Source organism: Lepidochelys kempii, chromosome 9, assembly GCF_965140285.1.
Source record: "Lepidochelys kempii isolate rLepKem1 chromosome 9, rLepKem1.hap1, whole genome shotgun sequence".
Classification (NCBI taxonomy): Eukaryota; Metazoa; Chordata; order Testudines; family Cheloniidae; genus Lepidochelys; species Lepidochelys kempii.
This window is the reverse complement of record NC_136388.1, coordinates 48,997,622-49,012,903: the sequence shown is the minus strand read 5'-3', so window position 1 is coordinate 49,012,903 and position 15,282 is coordinate 48,997,622. Positions and strand designations below refer to the sequence as shown.

The 15,282-nt window shown below is 43.8% G+C and overlaps 1 protein-coding gene across 1 annotated transcript in view; it reads right to left on the bottom strand.

Moving 5' to 3' along the window:
• Nucleotides 1-13,340, bottom strand: part of DBR1 (debranching RNA lariats 1) — a 29,260-nt gene extending 15,920 nt beyond the window's left edge. Inside the window, exons 1-5 of the mRNA XM_073360241.2 lie at nt 13,057-13,340; nt 12,133-12,257; nt 5,525-5,605; nt 4,906-4,991; nt 2,668-2,892 (exon numbers count right to left, since the gene is read on the bottom strand). Coding sequence (XP_073216342.1) covers nt 2,668-2,892; nt 4,906-4,991; nt 5,525-5,605; nt 12,133-12,257; nt 13,057-13,253 — 714 coding nt within the window. The 5' untranslated portion in view covers nt 13,254-13,340. The remainder of the gene's footprint in view (nt 1-2,667; nt 2,893-4,905; nt 4,992-5,524; nt 5,606-12,132; nt 12,258-13,056) is intronic.
• Nucleotides 13,341-15,282: the final 1,942 nt, after the last annotated feature.

Below are 15,282 nucleotides of genomic sequence, written 5' to 3'. Positions count from 1 at the left end.
AGCCAGGCGATTTGCCTCAACCTCCCATCCCGCCATAAACGTCTCCCCCTTACTCTCACAGATATTGTGGAGCACACAGCAAGCAGTAATAACAGTGGGAATATTGGTTTCGCTGAGGTCTAAGCGAGTCAGTAAACTGCGCCAGCGTGCCTTTAAACGTCCAAATGCACATTCTACCACCATTCTGCACTTGCTCAGCCTGTAGTTCAACAGCTCCTGATTACTGTCCAGGCTGCCGGTGTACGGCTTCATGAGCCATGGCATTAAGGGGTAGGCTGGGTCCCCAAGGATACATATAGGCATTTCAACATCCCCAACAGTTATTTTCTGGTTTGGGAATAAAGTCCCTTCCTGCAGCTTTTGAAACAGACCGGAGTTCCTGAAGATGCGAGCGTCATGTACGTTTCCCGACCATCCCACGTTGATGTTGGTGAAACGTCCCTTGTGATCCACCAGAGCTTGCAGCACTATTGAAAAGTACCCCTTGCGGTTTATGTACTCGGCGGCTTGGTGCTCCAGTGCCAAGATAGGGATATGGGTTCCGTCTATGGCCCCACCACAGTTAGGGAATCCCATTGCAGCAAAGCCATCCACTATGACCTGCACATTTCCCAGGGTCACTACCCTTGATATCAGCAGATCTTTGATCGCGTGGGCTACTTGCATCACAGCAGCCCCCACAGTAGATTTGCCCACTTCTAATTGATTCCCAACTGACCGGTAGCTATCTGGCGTTGCAAGCTTCCACAGGGCTATTGCCACTCGCTTCTCAACTGTGAGGGCTGCTCTCATCTTGATATTCATGCGCCTCAGGGCAGGGGAAAGCAAGTCACAAAGTTCCATGAAAGTGCCCTTACGCATGCGAAAGTTTCGCAGCCACTGGGAATCGTCCCAGACCTGCAACACTATGCGGTCCCACCAGTCCGTGCTTGTTTCCCGAGCCCAGAATCAGCGTTCCACAGCATGAACCTGCCCCATTAGCACCATGATGCATGCATTGGCAGGGCCCATGCTTTCAGAGAAATCTGTGTCCATGTCCTGATCACTCACGTGACCGCGCTGACGTCACCTCCTCGCCCAGTATCGCTTTGCCGGTTCTGGTGCTGCATATACTGCTGGATAATGCGTGTGGTGTTTAATGTGCTCCTAATTGCCAAAGTGAGCTGAGCGGCCTCCATGCTTGCCTTGGTATGGCGTCCGCACAGAAAAAAGGCGCGGAACGATTGTCTGCCGTTGCTCTGACAGAGGGAGGGGCGACTGATGACATGGCTTACAGGGTTGGCTTCAGGGAGCTAAAAATCAACAAAGGGGGTGGCTTTACATCAAGGAGTATTTCAGGCAGGACTTCACGGAGGGTTCCAATAAGAAATGGTGCACCTAAGTTATTGTTCTTATTGGAATAAGGAGGTTAGCCTGGCCTCTGATTGATACATGGCTAGATTTACCTCGCTGCACCTTCTCTGTGAGTGACTGCAGCGTGACCTAGAGGAATGAGTCCCCTAGACGGGTGGGGGGGAAGCAAATGAGTACAAAACAAATCTGGTCTATTTCTTGTTTTGATCCACTCCATCTATCTTTTACATCTTTGGCTGGCAGCAGACGGTGCAGAAGGACTGCATGCCATCCACATCTCATGGCTGCTTGGCAGAAGATGATACAGTACGACTGCTAGCCATCCTCATCTCTTGCCAGCCTGGCAGAAGACTGTACAGTACGACTGCTAGCAATCCGTATCGCCTGCCTGCTCACCATAAGATGGTTCAATAGGACTGACTGCAGGACTAAAGAGAATGACCTGGTCAAGTCACTCCAAATTTAGTCCCTGCGCCCATGTCTGCCCAGGCGCTCCCAGCCGACGTGGCCAGGAGCACCTCAGACACGACGAGGACGGCTACCAGTCGTACTGCACCGTCTGCTGCCAGAAGGCAATGGGTTGCTGCTACTGTGTAGCAATGCCGTACCGCATCTGCCAGCGCCCAGGAGACATACGGTGACGGTTACCTGAGCGGGCTCCATGCTTGCCGTGGTATGGCGTCTGCACAGGTAACTCAGGAAAAAAGGCGCGAAACGATTGTCTGCCCTTGCTTTCACGGAGGGAGGGAGGAAAGGGGGGCCTGACGATACGTACCCAGAACCACCCACGACAATGTTTTAGCCCCATCAGGCATTGGGATCTCAACCCAGAATTCCAATAGGCAGCGGAGACTGCGGGAACTGTGGGATAGCTATCCACAGTGCAACGCTCCAGAAGTTGACTCTAGCCTCGGTACTGTGGAAGCACTCTGCCGAGTTAATGCACTTAATGCACTTAGAGCATTTTCTGTGGGGACAGACACACACTCGAATATATAAAACCGATTTCTAAAAAAACGACTTCTATAAATTCAACCTTATTCCATAGTGTAGACATACCCTTATAAACAGAATAAGTTATAACATTCACTGTCTTCATGAGTTAAGACTCTTTAGCTTAGGCTATGCCTTTGATTATTAGGGTGAATTAATAGTTACTTAATATAGGTAGGAGTACTTTCCATGAACTATATGAAAATACATTTATAAAAGGAAAAGCAAATAAGTTTTTACAAGAGAAAAATGCTTGTGTGGATCTGGCTACTGGCATTAGAAACCTGAGATAGACACAACATGCTTTTATTTATTTGTTACCTGGTGTTGCATTAAAGCTGCAAATTTTACATGAAGATGTGCTGAGAACCAATATGTGGGTTGAAAGTGCTGCAGAAGCTCTGAAGCAGCAGGGCTTCCCAATGTATTGTTTTCCACTTCTTGGCGGAAGAAAGATTTCATTTTAAGAAGCTGTTTCTTGTTTCCATAGTGATATATACTTCTTGGCCAATCATGTGACATAAATATATCCATAGGATGCTTTAGCTATAAAGCAAAAAGTAAACATAGGAAAAGAACAGCACTTAAATGAATACTAATGAAGGGGGAGCATACTTGATTCTTTTTGTCTGACCAGAGCAGATTTTGACTGACAGTCTGACTTTCTAAACACTGAGGTTATACCACTGGATGCAATCTTCCAGAGTGCCACTGAGTTTGATCTTGCATTCTCTAAACTCTATGGTTTGTGTGCCACTTTCTTGCTTTCCTTGGGACAGGTAAGCCAGCATTTAGTGCACAGTATCGTTTTGATATCTCCCCTCAGAGGCAAATGTCAAGCAGTTATATGGACATAAGAATTTCTAAAATTATAGCCATATAATAAGTGCTATTTACAAAGCAAATTCACACAATAGAAAACGTTGGAAGAAAGTATCACTATGCTTGAATTATAGTTATTACAACTATAAGTTAGTTGTATTCTATTGGCATACATTATCTTCTCTGAGCTGGCAAGCTACTTAAGCATGGGTGAGATTCCCTGTGTTACTCTCAATCACCATTTGCGCTATTTTCTTGAAGTATTTTAGCTATCCCCTGCCTACAGGCACCCCCTACCTACAGGCACTTCAATAGCTCTTTTAAAACTACATAATAATTTTTCCATCTCCAAGCTTGTGATTTTTCTAGCACCATGTTCAGAGATTTTCATAGTGCAACAGTGAAACTGAAGTAGGTCAGTTTCATTCTTCTGCAACTTGGGAAAGTTCTGAGCTGCAGCAGAAGCAGTCACTCATTCACTCTGGCTACATCTACGCTACAGACCCTATGTTGGCACAACTACGTTGGTATAGTCCCCTAGTGCTGAAAGGAAGAGTTCTGTCAGTATAGTAACATGACCTCCTAGGACATTAACTATGCCAACAGAAGCCCTCTTCTGTCTGCATAACTGTCTACACTGGAGCTTTTGTCAGCATAGCTATATAGCTAAGGTTGTGTTTTCATTTTGCTTTTTTTTAAAAAACAGCTCTGATCAACATAGCCATGCTGGTGTAAGTTTTAAATGTAGACCAGGCCTTTGAGTGGCTCTAGGAGGATTAGGTTAGAAGGCCAAGTATCAGAGGGGAAGCCGTGTTAGTCTGTACCCACAAAAACAAGGAGGAGTCCAGTGGCACCTTAAAGACTAACAGAATTATTTGGGCATAAGTTTCATGGGTAAAAAACCCCACTTCTTCAGATGCATGAAGGCATGCATCTGAAGAAGTGGGGTTTTTTACCCACAAAACTTATGCCCAAATAATTCTGTTAGTCTTTAAGGTGCTACCAGATTCCTAGGTTAGGCGGGACCATTCTCACCCATCAGAGCCACCAGCAGTCTCTGAATGGGAACAAAGGAAAAGTATTCCTTTTATCTTCCAGGAGTCAGAGATAGGTCTTTTGGGGAGTGACGGGGACCTCTCCCACTGCTGGAAAATCATGAAATGCAAAGTTATAGTGACATTTCCCAGACCACCTTAACTGTCTCTGAAGGGATGGCAGTAGGAATTGAGAACGACAGTACCTTACTCAATTGAGTACCTTACTCAATCCCAACACAGTACATCTCTGCTAACAGTGCCAGGCTCTGCACCACTACAGATATAGCACTTCCTCGGCTTCCAACTGAAACCCACTGGTCTCTCTCAGACACTAAAACAAAACGTTAGCTACAGCCTCCAGCTTTCCCAATACACAACACACTGCACTCTTAACCCATGCACATAAGTCCCCTTGAATATTTGCTGATATTGCAGAGAATGTAATTAAGGATTTGCATCACCCTGTGAGGGACACCTGCGTGACGTGTTTCTTTATCAACTGAAGAAGGCAGTCTTGCGACAATGCAAAGATTAGTGACAAGGCCTGTAGAATTACCTTCTATTGTGAATAGCAGAAGCAAACTTTGATTGTGTCAATAGAAACAGATAATGTAAATTCAGATCAACATGCTCATCTCTAGATTAGTCTAATCTCATGCAAAATTATCTACCCTCTTCAAAAAAAAGCTTTACTCCCCACCTGTTTGAGTTTGAAGACTTCAATATTCCTCACATGGTACGCACTTCTTACGGTCTGCTGATTGTATGGAGGACACTCAAAATGACCTGAAACATACCAAGAAAAACAGGTCACACAAGAGACTGGGTTCTTAGAGGGAGAAAGGGGAATCAAATTGCAAGAGGTGAGCCTCGCTTGTGGTGTTCAGAGCATAAGTGGGGGAATAAAGCCTTGAGACTTTGCAGCTCTGAAATTCAAGTTGAGTCTTTTGATATTTCTATATAAATGCCAACTTACATAATCAATTTTATAGGTAAAAGAAACAGACTGACACTATTAACTAAAGAATGCTGCCAAAGAAACGTTAGGATGATTGCTACAAAGACTTGTACATCCACGGGGAGCTCTTTTTCTGGTGTCAATGACTGTTTTCAGCTTGAAGAGTTGGTGCCATGTCTGCGCATAGACATATGGACTCAACAGTTGAAATCTGTTCACAGGCAACTTTGGAGAACCTGTAAATTCTCCAACACACACACTATAAATAAAACACCTAATAAAAAAAGAGTATGGAATCTTAATTGCAAGATGTTTCTGAATGTATATGTTAATAAAAAGTCAAAGTTACAAAAAATATTACCTTTTTTATAATCATGAGATTTGAAAATGCCAGAAATTCCACCAATTCTTACACCACGATATTTTACTACTCCTGCATAACCTAGAATGACAAGAGATTAAAATAAAATTCTCTGCATATCAGCAAAACAGGGAGCTTTTAGGAATTGTAATCTAGTCTGTTCAACTTTAACATAATGTGCATTAGGTACAAAAGAATTGATTCAGATAAAATAACTCATCCAGAACTATAGTTCAAATTAGTTGCATTTTAGAAAATGTTCACTTGCCTCTGCACTACTTCCAATCCCGGACAAAACCTATTATTGTAGAAAGCAATTTTTGTATTTCTAACCTGCCCAAAACAAATGAAGTCATTCACATTGCAGCACCACACATTTTCATGATTCTTTACAAATAAAATAAAACTAAGTCTTACAATTTAAGACTGACAAGAATAAAAGCACAAGAAAAGTCAGTCATCTGGGGATAACTGAAAATGAAAAGCAAGGATTGATTGAAGATGTGAATTTTAAAGAGAAATTCGAAGGATAAGAAGTATTTGGCAGAAGCAAACATGGAGACTTTCAGTCATGAAAGATGACCAAAAAAATAAGATGAAAAGAAGGGAGCAGTAAAGAGAAATATTTCAGAAGTGAGATGAGATTTAGGAGGGGGAGAATTATAAGAACGGCCATACTTAGACCATCAAGCCCAGCATCCTGTCTTCCAACAGTGGGGTTGCTTTCCATGACCATCTTGGCTAATAGCCATTGGTGGACCTATCCTCCATGGTGTTATCTAATTCTCTTTTGAACCCCATTATAGTTTTGGCTTCACAACATCCCCTGGCAACAAGTGTTCTCCCCCCCCCCCCTTTAGTGCCTAAAACTAAAGGCTTATAATAAAGGATTGACTGGCAGCATAGTATTTTGGGTAAGATCCACACCTATACTGATCTGGTAATGTGGCTGACCCTTTGGGGTCAGAAAAACATTTTGTACATGTGAGCAGTTTTGATTTATTTTTTTTTCCCCTAAATAACTTTTCAGAGTACTGGACCTAAGTGCTGACTGGGAGCCAGAAAATAGAAATGCAATAAAGGGGGCAGCGTGATTTCTTTTTTGCTTCTTGATAACCAGTGGAGGAAATCAGAAGCACAGTTTAACAAATAAATGGACACAAATCAGACATCAAGAACTATAACATCCAAAAACAAATCGGAGAACACTTTGCTCTCCCTGGACTCTCAATAACAGACTTAAAAGTGGCAATTCTTCAACAACAAAAATTCAAACAGACTCCAACGAGAAACTGCCGAACTGGAATTAATTTGCAAAATGGACACCATCAAATTAGGCTTGAATAAAGACTGGGAGTGGATGGGTCACTACAAAAAACTAATTTCCCCATATTAATTTCCCCCTACTGTTACGCACACCTTCTTGTCCATTGTTTGAAATGAGCCACCCTGATTACATTGGCCTCATTACCACTAAAAAAGTGATTTTTTCCTCCCTTCGAATTCTACTGTTGAGAATAGCCCACTTACACTTTAACTGAATTGTCTCATTAGCACTGACCCCCGCACTTGGTAAGGCAACTCCCATCTTTTCATGTGCAGTGTATATATACCTGCCAACGATATTTTCCACTCCATGCATCTGATGAAGTGAGTTTTAGCCTACGAAAGCTTATGCCAAAATAAATTTGTTTGTGTCTAAGGTGCCACAAGTACTCCTCGTTGTTTTAACTTCAGTGTTACCCACCAGTCTGGGAGTATCTGCTCTCGCTTTTGCAGCCTGCCCTGACCTTAGCATTTCCAGTGAGGGTTGCCCCAGGCACCACAGATCACATTGTTGTAGTTAAACAATGGAGGAGGTATAGCTCAGTGGTTTGCACATTGGCCTGCTAAACCCAGGGTTGAGAGTTCAATCCTTGAGGGGGCCATTTAGGGATCTGGGGCAAAAATTGGGGATTGGTCCTTCTTTGAGCAGGGGGTTAGACTAGATGACCTCCTAAGGTCCCTTCCAACCCTGATATTCTATGAACCAGATCATTTGGGTTTTGGATCAGAACCCCAAGCTATTTCAAGTTTGAAATTTAAAACTGAGCGTGCCAAAGGTTAAAGTTAGTCACAATGAGCGATTCACAGTCAAAACTGCAAGCCCTGAGAGAGAGCCACTGTCTTCAGCATGAGAGAGAAATGGCAGAACTTCAAATGCAAGAGAAGCAAGCCTTGGCCCAGCTGGAAAAAGAAGCTGAGAAACGAGCCAGGTGAGCTGAGGAAAGAACCAAGCAAGCTGGAGAGAGAGAGAAAAATCTCACAGGAGGCAAATGGATCTGCTGCAAGCTGATACCAATGTTGCCAGACTTAAACTCCAAATCAAAATAATGAAGAACAGCAGGTACTGTGTTATCCTGGAAGCTCAGCTCCTCTCTACAGCAATGATGGAGATAGAGTCTGTTCAGTTTATAAGAATGTTGATATGTTGTTTAATAATGATGTGGAACTGGGTTATGACATTACCCTGATTAACATAGTCCCAGATAAAGTATGAATGTGAATTCTCTGTATGTTGTCTGTAACAGGGAGATTTGTAAGGAGGGGTTTGACTCGAAGCAGTTGCATGTGTTTAACAAGGTATGCTGTAGCAAGGAAGAGAGTCTCTCTAGCCTTGGGACTGGAAAACAGCTGTTTGTCTAGACAGAAAAGCAGTTTATCCGGTGAAGAAATTTCTGAATGTGTAATATCTCAGAAGTGAATCTAGAGTTAAATGAAGCACAGAAAGAAGCTCAGGAAAATATTTCTTTAGAGAAAGTTAGAGTTGATGTCAGTTTGAAGCCCTAACTGAGGGAGGAAAGGGTAGATTTCTGGTGGGTGATGGATTACTGGCAACTGAAGTTTGTAAAAGTGAGACTGAACAAAGTAAAAATGATTTGCTTAGAGTAGCTCAGTATGATGAACCACTGTTTGTAGAAAGCAACAGTTTATCTGTTGAAGGAAAAACTGTTTCCAACTGTTTGTCTGTTGCAAATAGCAGTGTGCCTAACAAAGGAGAACTGTGGAGCAGACAGAAGGTGCCCGTCAGCCTATGATGGTTGAGGATATTTCATTTAACCCAGAGTGATTCGGGACTTGACTAAAACCCAAGAAGGAAGTGTTCCTAAGCTTGTGTGTGGTAAACTGCATTTTGCCAGTGAGGAAAGCTGCTTAGGGAAAAAGTGCCTTTAACCATGGAGTTTAGCAGCTTGCCTAAAAGGAGGTTATGTGAAAGTCCTCTTAATACACCCAGAATCACCTCTGGAATAAGTGAAACTCAAAGGGAGTTTGTTGTGGCTCCACAGAGCAATGCTTTTGTGGAGAAAAAGGGGGAAAAAGAAAAAAAAAAAGATTCCTGAAGAGAAAAATCTTCATGGTAGTTTTTGCAAGCTATTTGCTGCAACTGATGGGTGTGGAAGTGATTTGATTGAGTTACCTCAGGGTGAATCACTGCATAGAGAAAGTAGCAAAGAGTCCTGTGGCACCTTATAGACTAACAGACATATTGGAGCATAAGCTTTCATGGCTGAATACCCATTTCGTCGGATGCATATCAAGGAAATTTTCAGAGGCAGGTATAAATATGCAAGCAAGAATCAGGCTAGAGATAACGAGGTTAGTTCAATCAGGGAGGATGAGGCCCTCTTCTAGCAGTTGAGGTGTGAACACCAAGGGAGGAGAACCTGCTTTTGTAGTTGGCTAGCCATTCACAGTCTTTGTTTAATTACAAGGGATACTTGTAAGCAATTGTGAAACTTGGCACAGCAGAGAAACCTTTACAAATTTACAAAAAGAAAAGGAGTACTTCTGGCACCTTAGAGACTAACCAATTTATTTGAGCATAAGCTTTCGTGAGCTACAGCTCACTTCATCAGATGCATACGATGCATCCGATTAAGTGAGCTGTAGCTCACGAAAGCTTATGCTCAAATAAATTGGTTAGTCTCTAAGGTGCCAGAAGTACTCCTTTTCTTTTTGCGAATACAGACTAACATGGCTATTACTCTGAAATCTTTACAAATTTAGTCTGCTGTATAGAAAGGGAAACTGAGGCACGCCACCACATTGGTATTTAGCCATGACAGCAAGGTGATTACACCCTTGAAAGCAGTAAGGTCTATATTAGAGTATTATCAGATGAGAAAGTCTTTCAGAGAATGAAAGAAGCTTTATAGCAAAAAAGCCTGATCTAATCAAACCTAATTTTGATAAACTATTTCTGTTATACAGTGATACTTCTGAGATTGGGTTAGAAGCTGTAGTGACATATAACCAAGAATGAAAAACTCTTATGATGCATTCAGCAGTGTCTAGGGACACCCCTTTCTGCATCAATTTTGCATGGGGGGGTGTGACTCTGTATGGAATCTGGGGGACACTTGAAGATATTATAAATATTAATATTGCAAAATTGAAATGAGTTGTGCCAGATATGCCAGGTAAGATCTCTGCAAAAATGTTACAATTTGCCTAATATCACCTTTGTATTATGGGTTATAGATATGTATGTGTGTGTGTCTTAGAAAACTTGTGCTATGCTTCTGCGTGACACCCCCAGACAGTTTGGCATCAGCACAGCCTAGTCTGTTTGATGGCCCATTAAGGACCATACAACTGACCCATTGAGAGAAGGCAAGGGATACACCTTATGACTCATCATAAGGCATTAGGGGCATGCTTAGGGACAGAAAAGGCTTCCAAGCCATATGCTAGGCAGCTTGTGTTTGAAACAGAGGAAGCACAAGCCGAATGGCAAAAGACTATAAAAGGCGGCTGCATCTTCTCCATTTTACCTTCAATCCTGCTTCTTACCTCTGGAGGAACTTTGCTACAAACTAAAGCTCTGAACAAAGGACTGAATGACCCATCCAAGCTGTGGATGTATTCCAGAGGGACTTTCAAACCAGCAAACTCACCAATACTGCTAGGAATCTGATGGACTTTGAAGTCTTTGTGTGTATGTGACTGCTTTACCATTTAACATCTCTCTTCTTGGTCTCTTTTTCTTTATAATAAACCTTTAGACACTAAAGGGTTGGCTGGCAGAGTGGTATTTTGGGTAAGATCCAAACCTATACTGATCTGGTGACGTAGCTGACCCTTTGGGGTCAGAAGAATATTTAGTATACTGAGCAGTTTTTTAAATAACTTCTCACTGTACTGGACCTATGTGCTGACTGGGAACCCAAGGACTGGAATGCAATAAAGGGGGCTGTGTGATTTCTTTTTTGCTCCTTGATAACTAGTGTGGTGGATCAGCAGCAGTTTGTGACTGGTTGGAGAGTTTAACTTTAGTGTTACACGCTAGACTTGGGAGTATCTGCTCTTCCTTTTGCAGCCTGCCCTGACCTTAGCATTTCCAGTGAGGGCTGCCCCAGGTTGACTCTGCATTGTGTGAAGAAGTACTACCTTATGTTTGTTTTAAGTCTGCTTCCTATTAATTTCATTGGGTGACCACTGAGTCTTCTGTTACGCAAAGGTGTAAATAATACTTCCTTATATACTTTTGCCACACCATTCATGATTTTATAGACCTTTATCAAATCATCTCCCTTAGCCATCTCTCTTTTTTAATGCAAAATAAGGTCTTGTAGATAAAAGCAAAGAACCTAAACTTAATCCAGAAAACAGTAAGGCCAATTTAGTGACAGGAGCAGGAGAGAAAGGTCATTAGCAGTGGCATGTCCAATTGACTGGAATGGAAATGGACTGGAACAAAAACAGGACAGCAGTAAGGGGACCAGCAGTGGGTTCCATTAATTGTAAAAAGTTACCAAGGCACAGGGAAGGGTGTTAGGAGTAGTAGGGATAATAAAGAAGCTAGTTTGGGCAATATTAGAGAGAAACCACCAACAAGAAACAAAATAAGAAAAAAGATCAGAGATAATACTCAGGTTGTGGTCCTGGGAAATAGAAAAGATAAGCAGAGATAAAAGAATGTAGCATGAGTAAAGAGATTAAGAAGAAAGATTAAATTCAGTTGCAGAGAGAGTTTGTTATGATGGCTGGTCATCTACCCCTTATCCCATCAATTTGTTAGATCATCATGCAAGCATAGCCATCTTCAATTGTACAAGACAGCACTGAAGTCCACCTGCTTACCATCTTCTTTGATGCAATCCATCCATTTGCAGGTCATGCAACAGGAAATTTCAGAGCCAATTTGAAATCAAAGATTGGATAGAAAGGGTGAGATGGAGGGTAAAGAGAAAAACTGGCAAATCCTCAGCATAATTTAAAACATTGGCCCTTGGAGAATACAGAAAGAAACCAAAAACAGAACCCAGAAGTACTGAAGTCACTAAAAGCAAAGACTCAGGCTCACGAGATCACCCAGCCAAAGTCATTTTACTATATTCTGCTAATCTTCAACTGAGCATCTGAAGCAAAACTGAATCCTCCTGAGCTTTTCCCAATGCTATATAGCCAGTACTCCAAAACCAAAATCCAAAACAGTAATATGCATCTCAACCTAGTCAGAAATCTAAGAGTTTATAGAAATTACCTCAATATTTAACCCCTGGAAGTTCAAGCCCATATTTATAATTAAATCTGTAAAAATCAAAGAATTAAATGACATTCCATACCAAGGTAATATATGTTTGGTGCCACCCATCCTCCATATGGCAATTCCTGCAAGTGATTTGAGGCTTCATGATTACCCCCGATAAAGATCGTGAGAACAGGAGCCTTCTTCTCTCCTGAATAATACCTATTCCAGAAACAGAAAAACAACATCTTAACAATACACAAGTGATATTTCAAGATGTTTACATGCATAAGCAGCAGAAAAGATTGGGCCTATACAAATCTACATGCAAAAATGTTGGGACTTTTAAGTTTTTGAAAGGATAGATTTTTACAGCCCCAAACTAGCAGACAATGCTAGTATCAGACACACAACCTATTTTGTTCAAAGATAGGCCCAATTTATTCTGTTTAACAGGCCACCAGGTGTCCACAGAAACACTGAAAACATCCGATGAAGTGAGCTGTAGCTCACAAAAGCTTATGCTCAAATAAATTGGTTAGTCTCTAAGGTGCCACAAGTCCTCCTTTTCTTTTTGCGATACAGACTAACACGGCTGTTACTCTGAAAACTGAAAACAAAGCTACTGGTAGTATTTGTATATAAAAACGACAGTGCTCAGTTTCGGGCTGCGTTTCAGTTCAGGGGGACCCCGCCTTCTCCAGATCGCTGCAGAATCCCGTAGGGACGAGGAGGGGGTCGAGACCCTGAGGAGAAAGGGGAGGCCCGGGCCTGGAGGCAGCGGCCGTTCGCGTTCGTGGGGGGTGGGGCGATTCGAGCTCCAGGTACCCAGCGAGTCTGGGGAGAGGGCGCAGCCTCCCCCCGCTGTCACACACGGCGGCGCAGGGATCTGACGCGACGGCGGACGGGGAGGAGAAGTTCCCGGTGCCGCATCTGTCAGCGCTCTGCTCCCCACGGCAACGGAGGCGCCCAAAGCGGGCGCTGGGGGTCTGCAGGGCGAGCGGCCAGGCCCGACGCTCACCGGTAGAAGGTCTGCATGTGGCGGTACTTGGCCGACACGGCCATGCAGCGTAGATCCGCCTCGTTGCGCACGGCCTGGAAGTCGCCGCAGCACAGCAGCAGGTCGATACGCACGTTGTGCCGCCGCTGCAGCAGCTCCAACGTCTCGTAGAGCTTGTCCAGCTCGCCATGGCAGCAGCCGGCCACCGCCACCTTCATCCCGCCGCACGGCGCCTGCTTAATGCGTCACCATCCCCCGAGCGCTCGCCAGATCCCGTCCGAGTGCGCCTGCGCATCAGCTCTCTCCCCCACGCCCGGCTGTGGGCGGGCTGCGGCCCGCGCTAGCGCCCGGCCCGCGCGCTCCCGGGCCACAATCGGAGCGTGCACGCGCGTCTGTGCGCGCACTTGCCGCCGTGGGCTTGGCGCAAAATCCGGGCTGTGTGCGTGCCTGGTCACGTGCATGCTGTGCGCGCGAGTTGCATGCTCTTGGGTTTGGGAGTGTGCGTTCACTTGAGTGGCCACTATGTATCCGTTGCGTGAACATGTGCGTAATGGCGCCCCACAAGGGCGTTATGCTGTGAGTCTTACAGTAGCTGCCCGCTCTGTGGGAGCTGTCGGCAGCAGCTACCAGTATCCGTCCAGCTCCATGTGGGCAGTTCACCGAACAGTCAGCCTTTTTCTTCAAGTTAGCAGAGGACTCAGCGAGTTCTGAAAAACCATTAGCAATATCTCCTTTTTCCAGAAGAGCGACATGTACATAGCATCTTTCATCCATTACATTTTCCATGTCGTTTGCAAACAATATATTCCATATAAAATATTACATTAAAAGACTGTTATGGTTGCAAGGTCAAACACTCTAAATTCAGGAAATACCAGATTAAGGTTCTCCTGCAGAGACCTCCATCAGTTGAGCTAAAAGAGAAACTCCGCAAGCTGTTAGCAGAAGTAACTTATCCTCTATTAAATGCTCAGAACGTTTTATTAACACAGAGTTAAAGTTGTCCTGTGGCTGACACCTTGTGCCCTTCCAGAATGTGGCTGGCTGCTGCTATGGCGCACTGGACAAGCTCAATTTAAACCTTTGAAAACCAAGAAACGCAAAGTTAAGGGACATGCTATCCCAATGGAAGTGAGAGAACATGAATATGTAGGAGGGGTTGGGACAGAGATGAAGTCCCTACACATACCTCACTGCAGAGCTCTGATCCCCTCCTTTCCTCTCCACTCTTCTAACACCCCCCCGCACTTCCCCTCGCTGCTCCAACCTGCATATTCCTTCCAGCTGCTCGTAGACCTCACACACTGCTCCGATACCACTCCAGCTCTTCCAACATTCCCTCCATCACACCCATTGCTCTGACCACAAGTGTATCTCCTGCTGTTCTGAGCTCATGCACACAAATACTCTGCTCTGTGCCTTCCCCTCTGTGCCCACTCCTTCCTCCTCCTTGCCACTCTGTGTCCCTGGAGTGGTAAATTTAGGGGGGTCATGGGAAAGTAGGAAGGTGGTGGGGCTGTGAGCTGTGCATGTACCAGCTGGACACAGGAAAGGGCAAGAGAGACCTTATTGAATAAGTTTACATATCTTTGGGGTCCTTTGTATTAAATGAATGATTTATGTATTATTGTGGGCCTGGATGATCAAAGGTCTATAGTGAACAATATGCCAGACAGAATGGACTTTTGGGGGCAATATGTGTGAAGTGGATTTCCTGAGAAATATTTAGCGGGAGGTGAATACATTTCTTTTCCCCATCCCACCTCTGGCTATGCAAAACCCCAACCTTTTGAATCTACACCCTGAGAAGAGGACAATTGTCTGCTGATTATCTGTTCCTGGAGTACCAAGATCAAAGGACCAAGCTATCAAAGGGAAAGACTCACAGATTCAAGGGTGTGTTTGTTCTAAGCCCAGGCAGCTATGAACTTATAAGCACAGAAAAACCCCTTTGTGGTTTGAAGAACTGACTCCTACTAGAGCCTTGCTGGAGTTGGTGGTGATCTCTGATAAGCTTATTAGCATGACTGTACATTCTTTATTGTTTTTAATATGTTTTCTGTGTAATGCTTTTACCTTAATAATAAATGTGCTTGCTTAGAAAAGGCAACTTATAAGTAACTTATAACTGTGGGCAAGTACAACTGTTCATAGCCTCTGAGGAGAAATCAAAATGCAGATGCTGGACTGTTTTGGAAATCTGGCCTACTGGAGATATCACAGTGCAGGCAGGGAACTGTGCAGCCT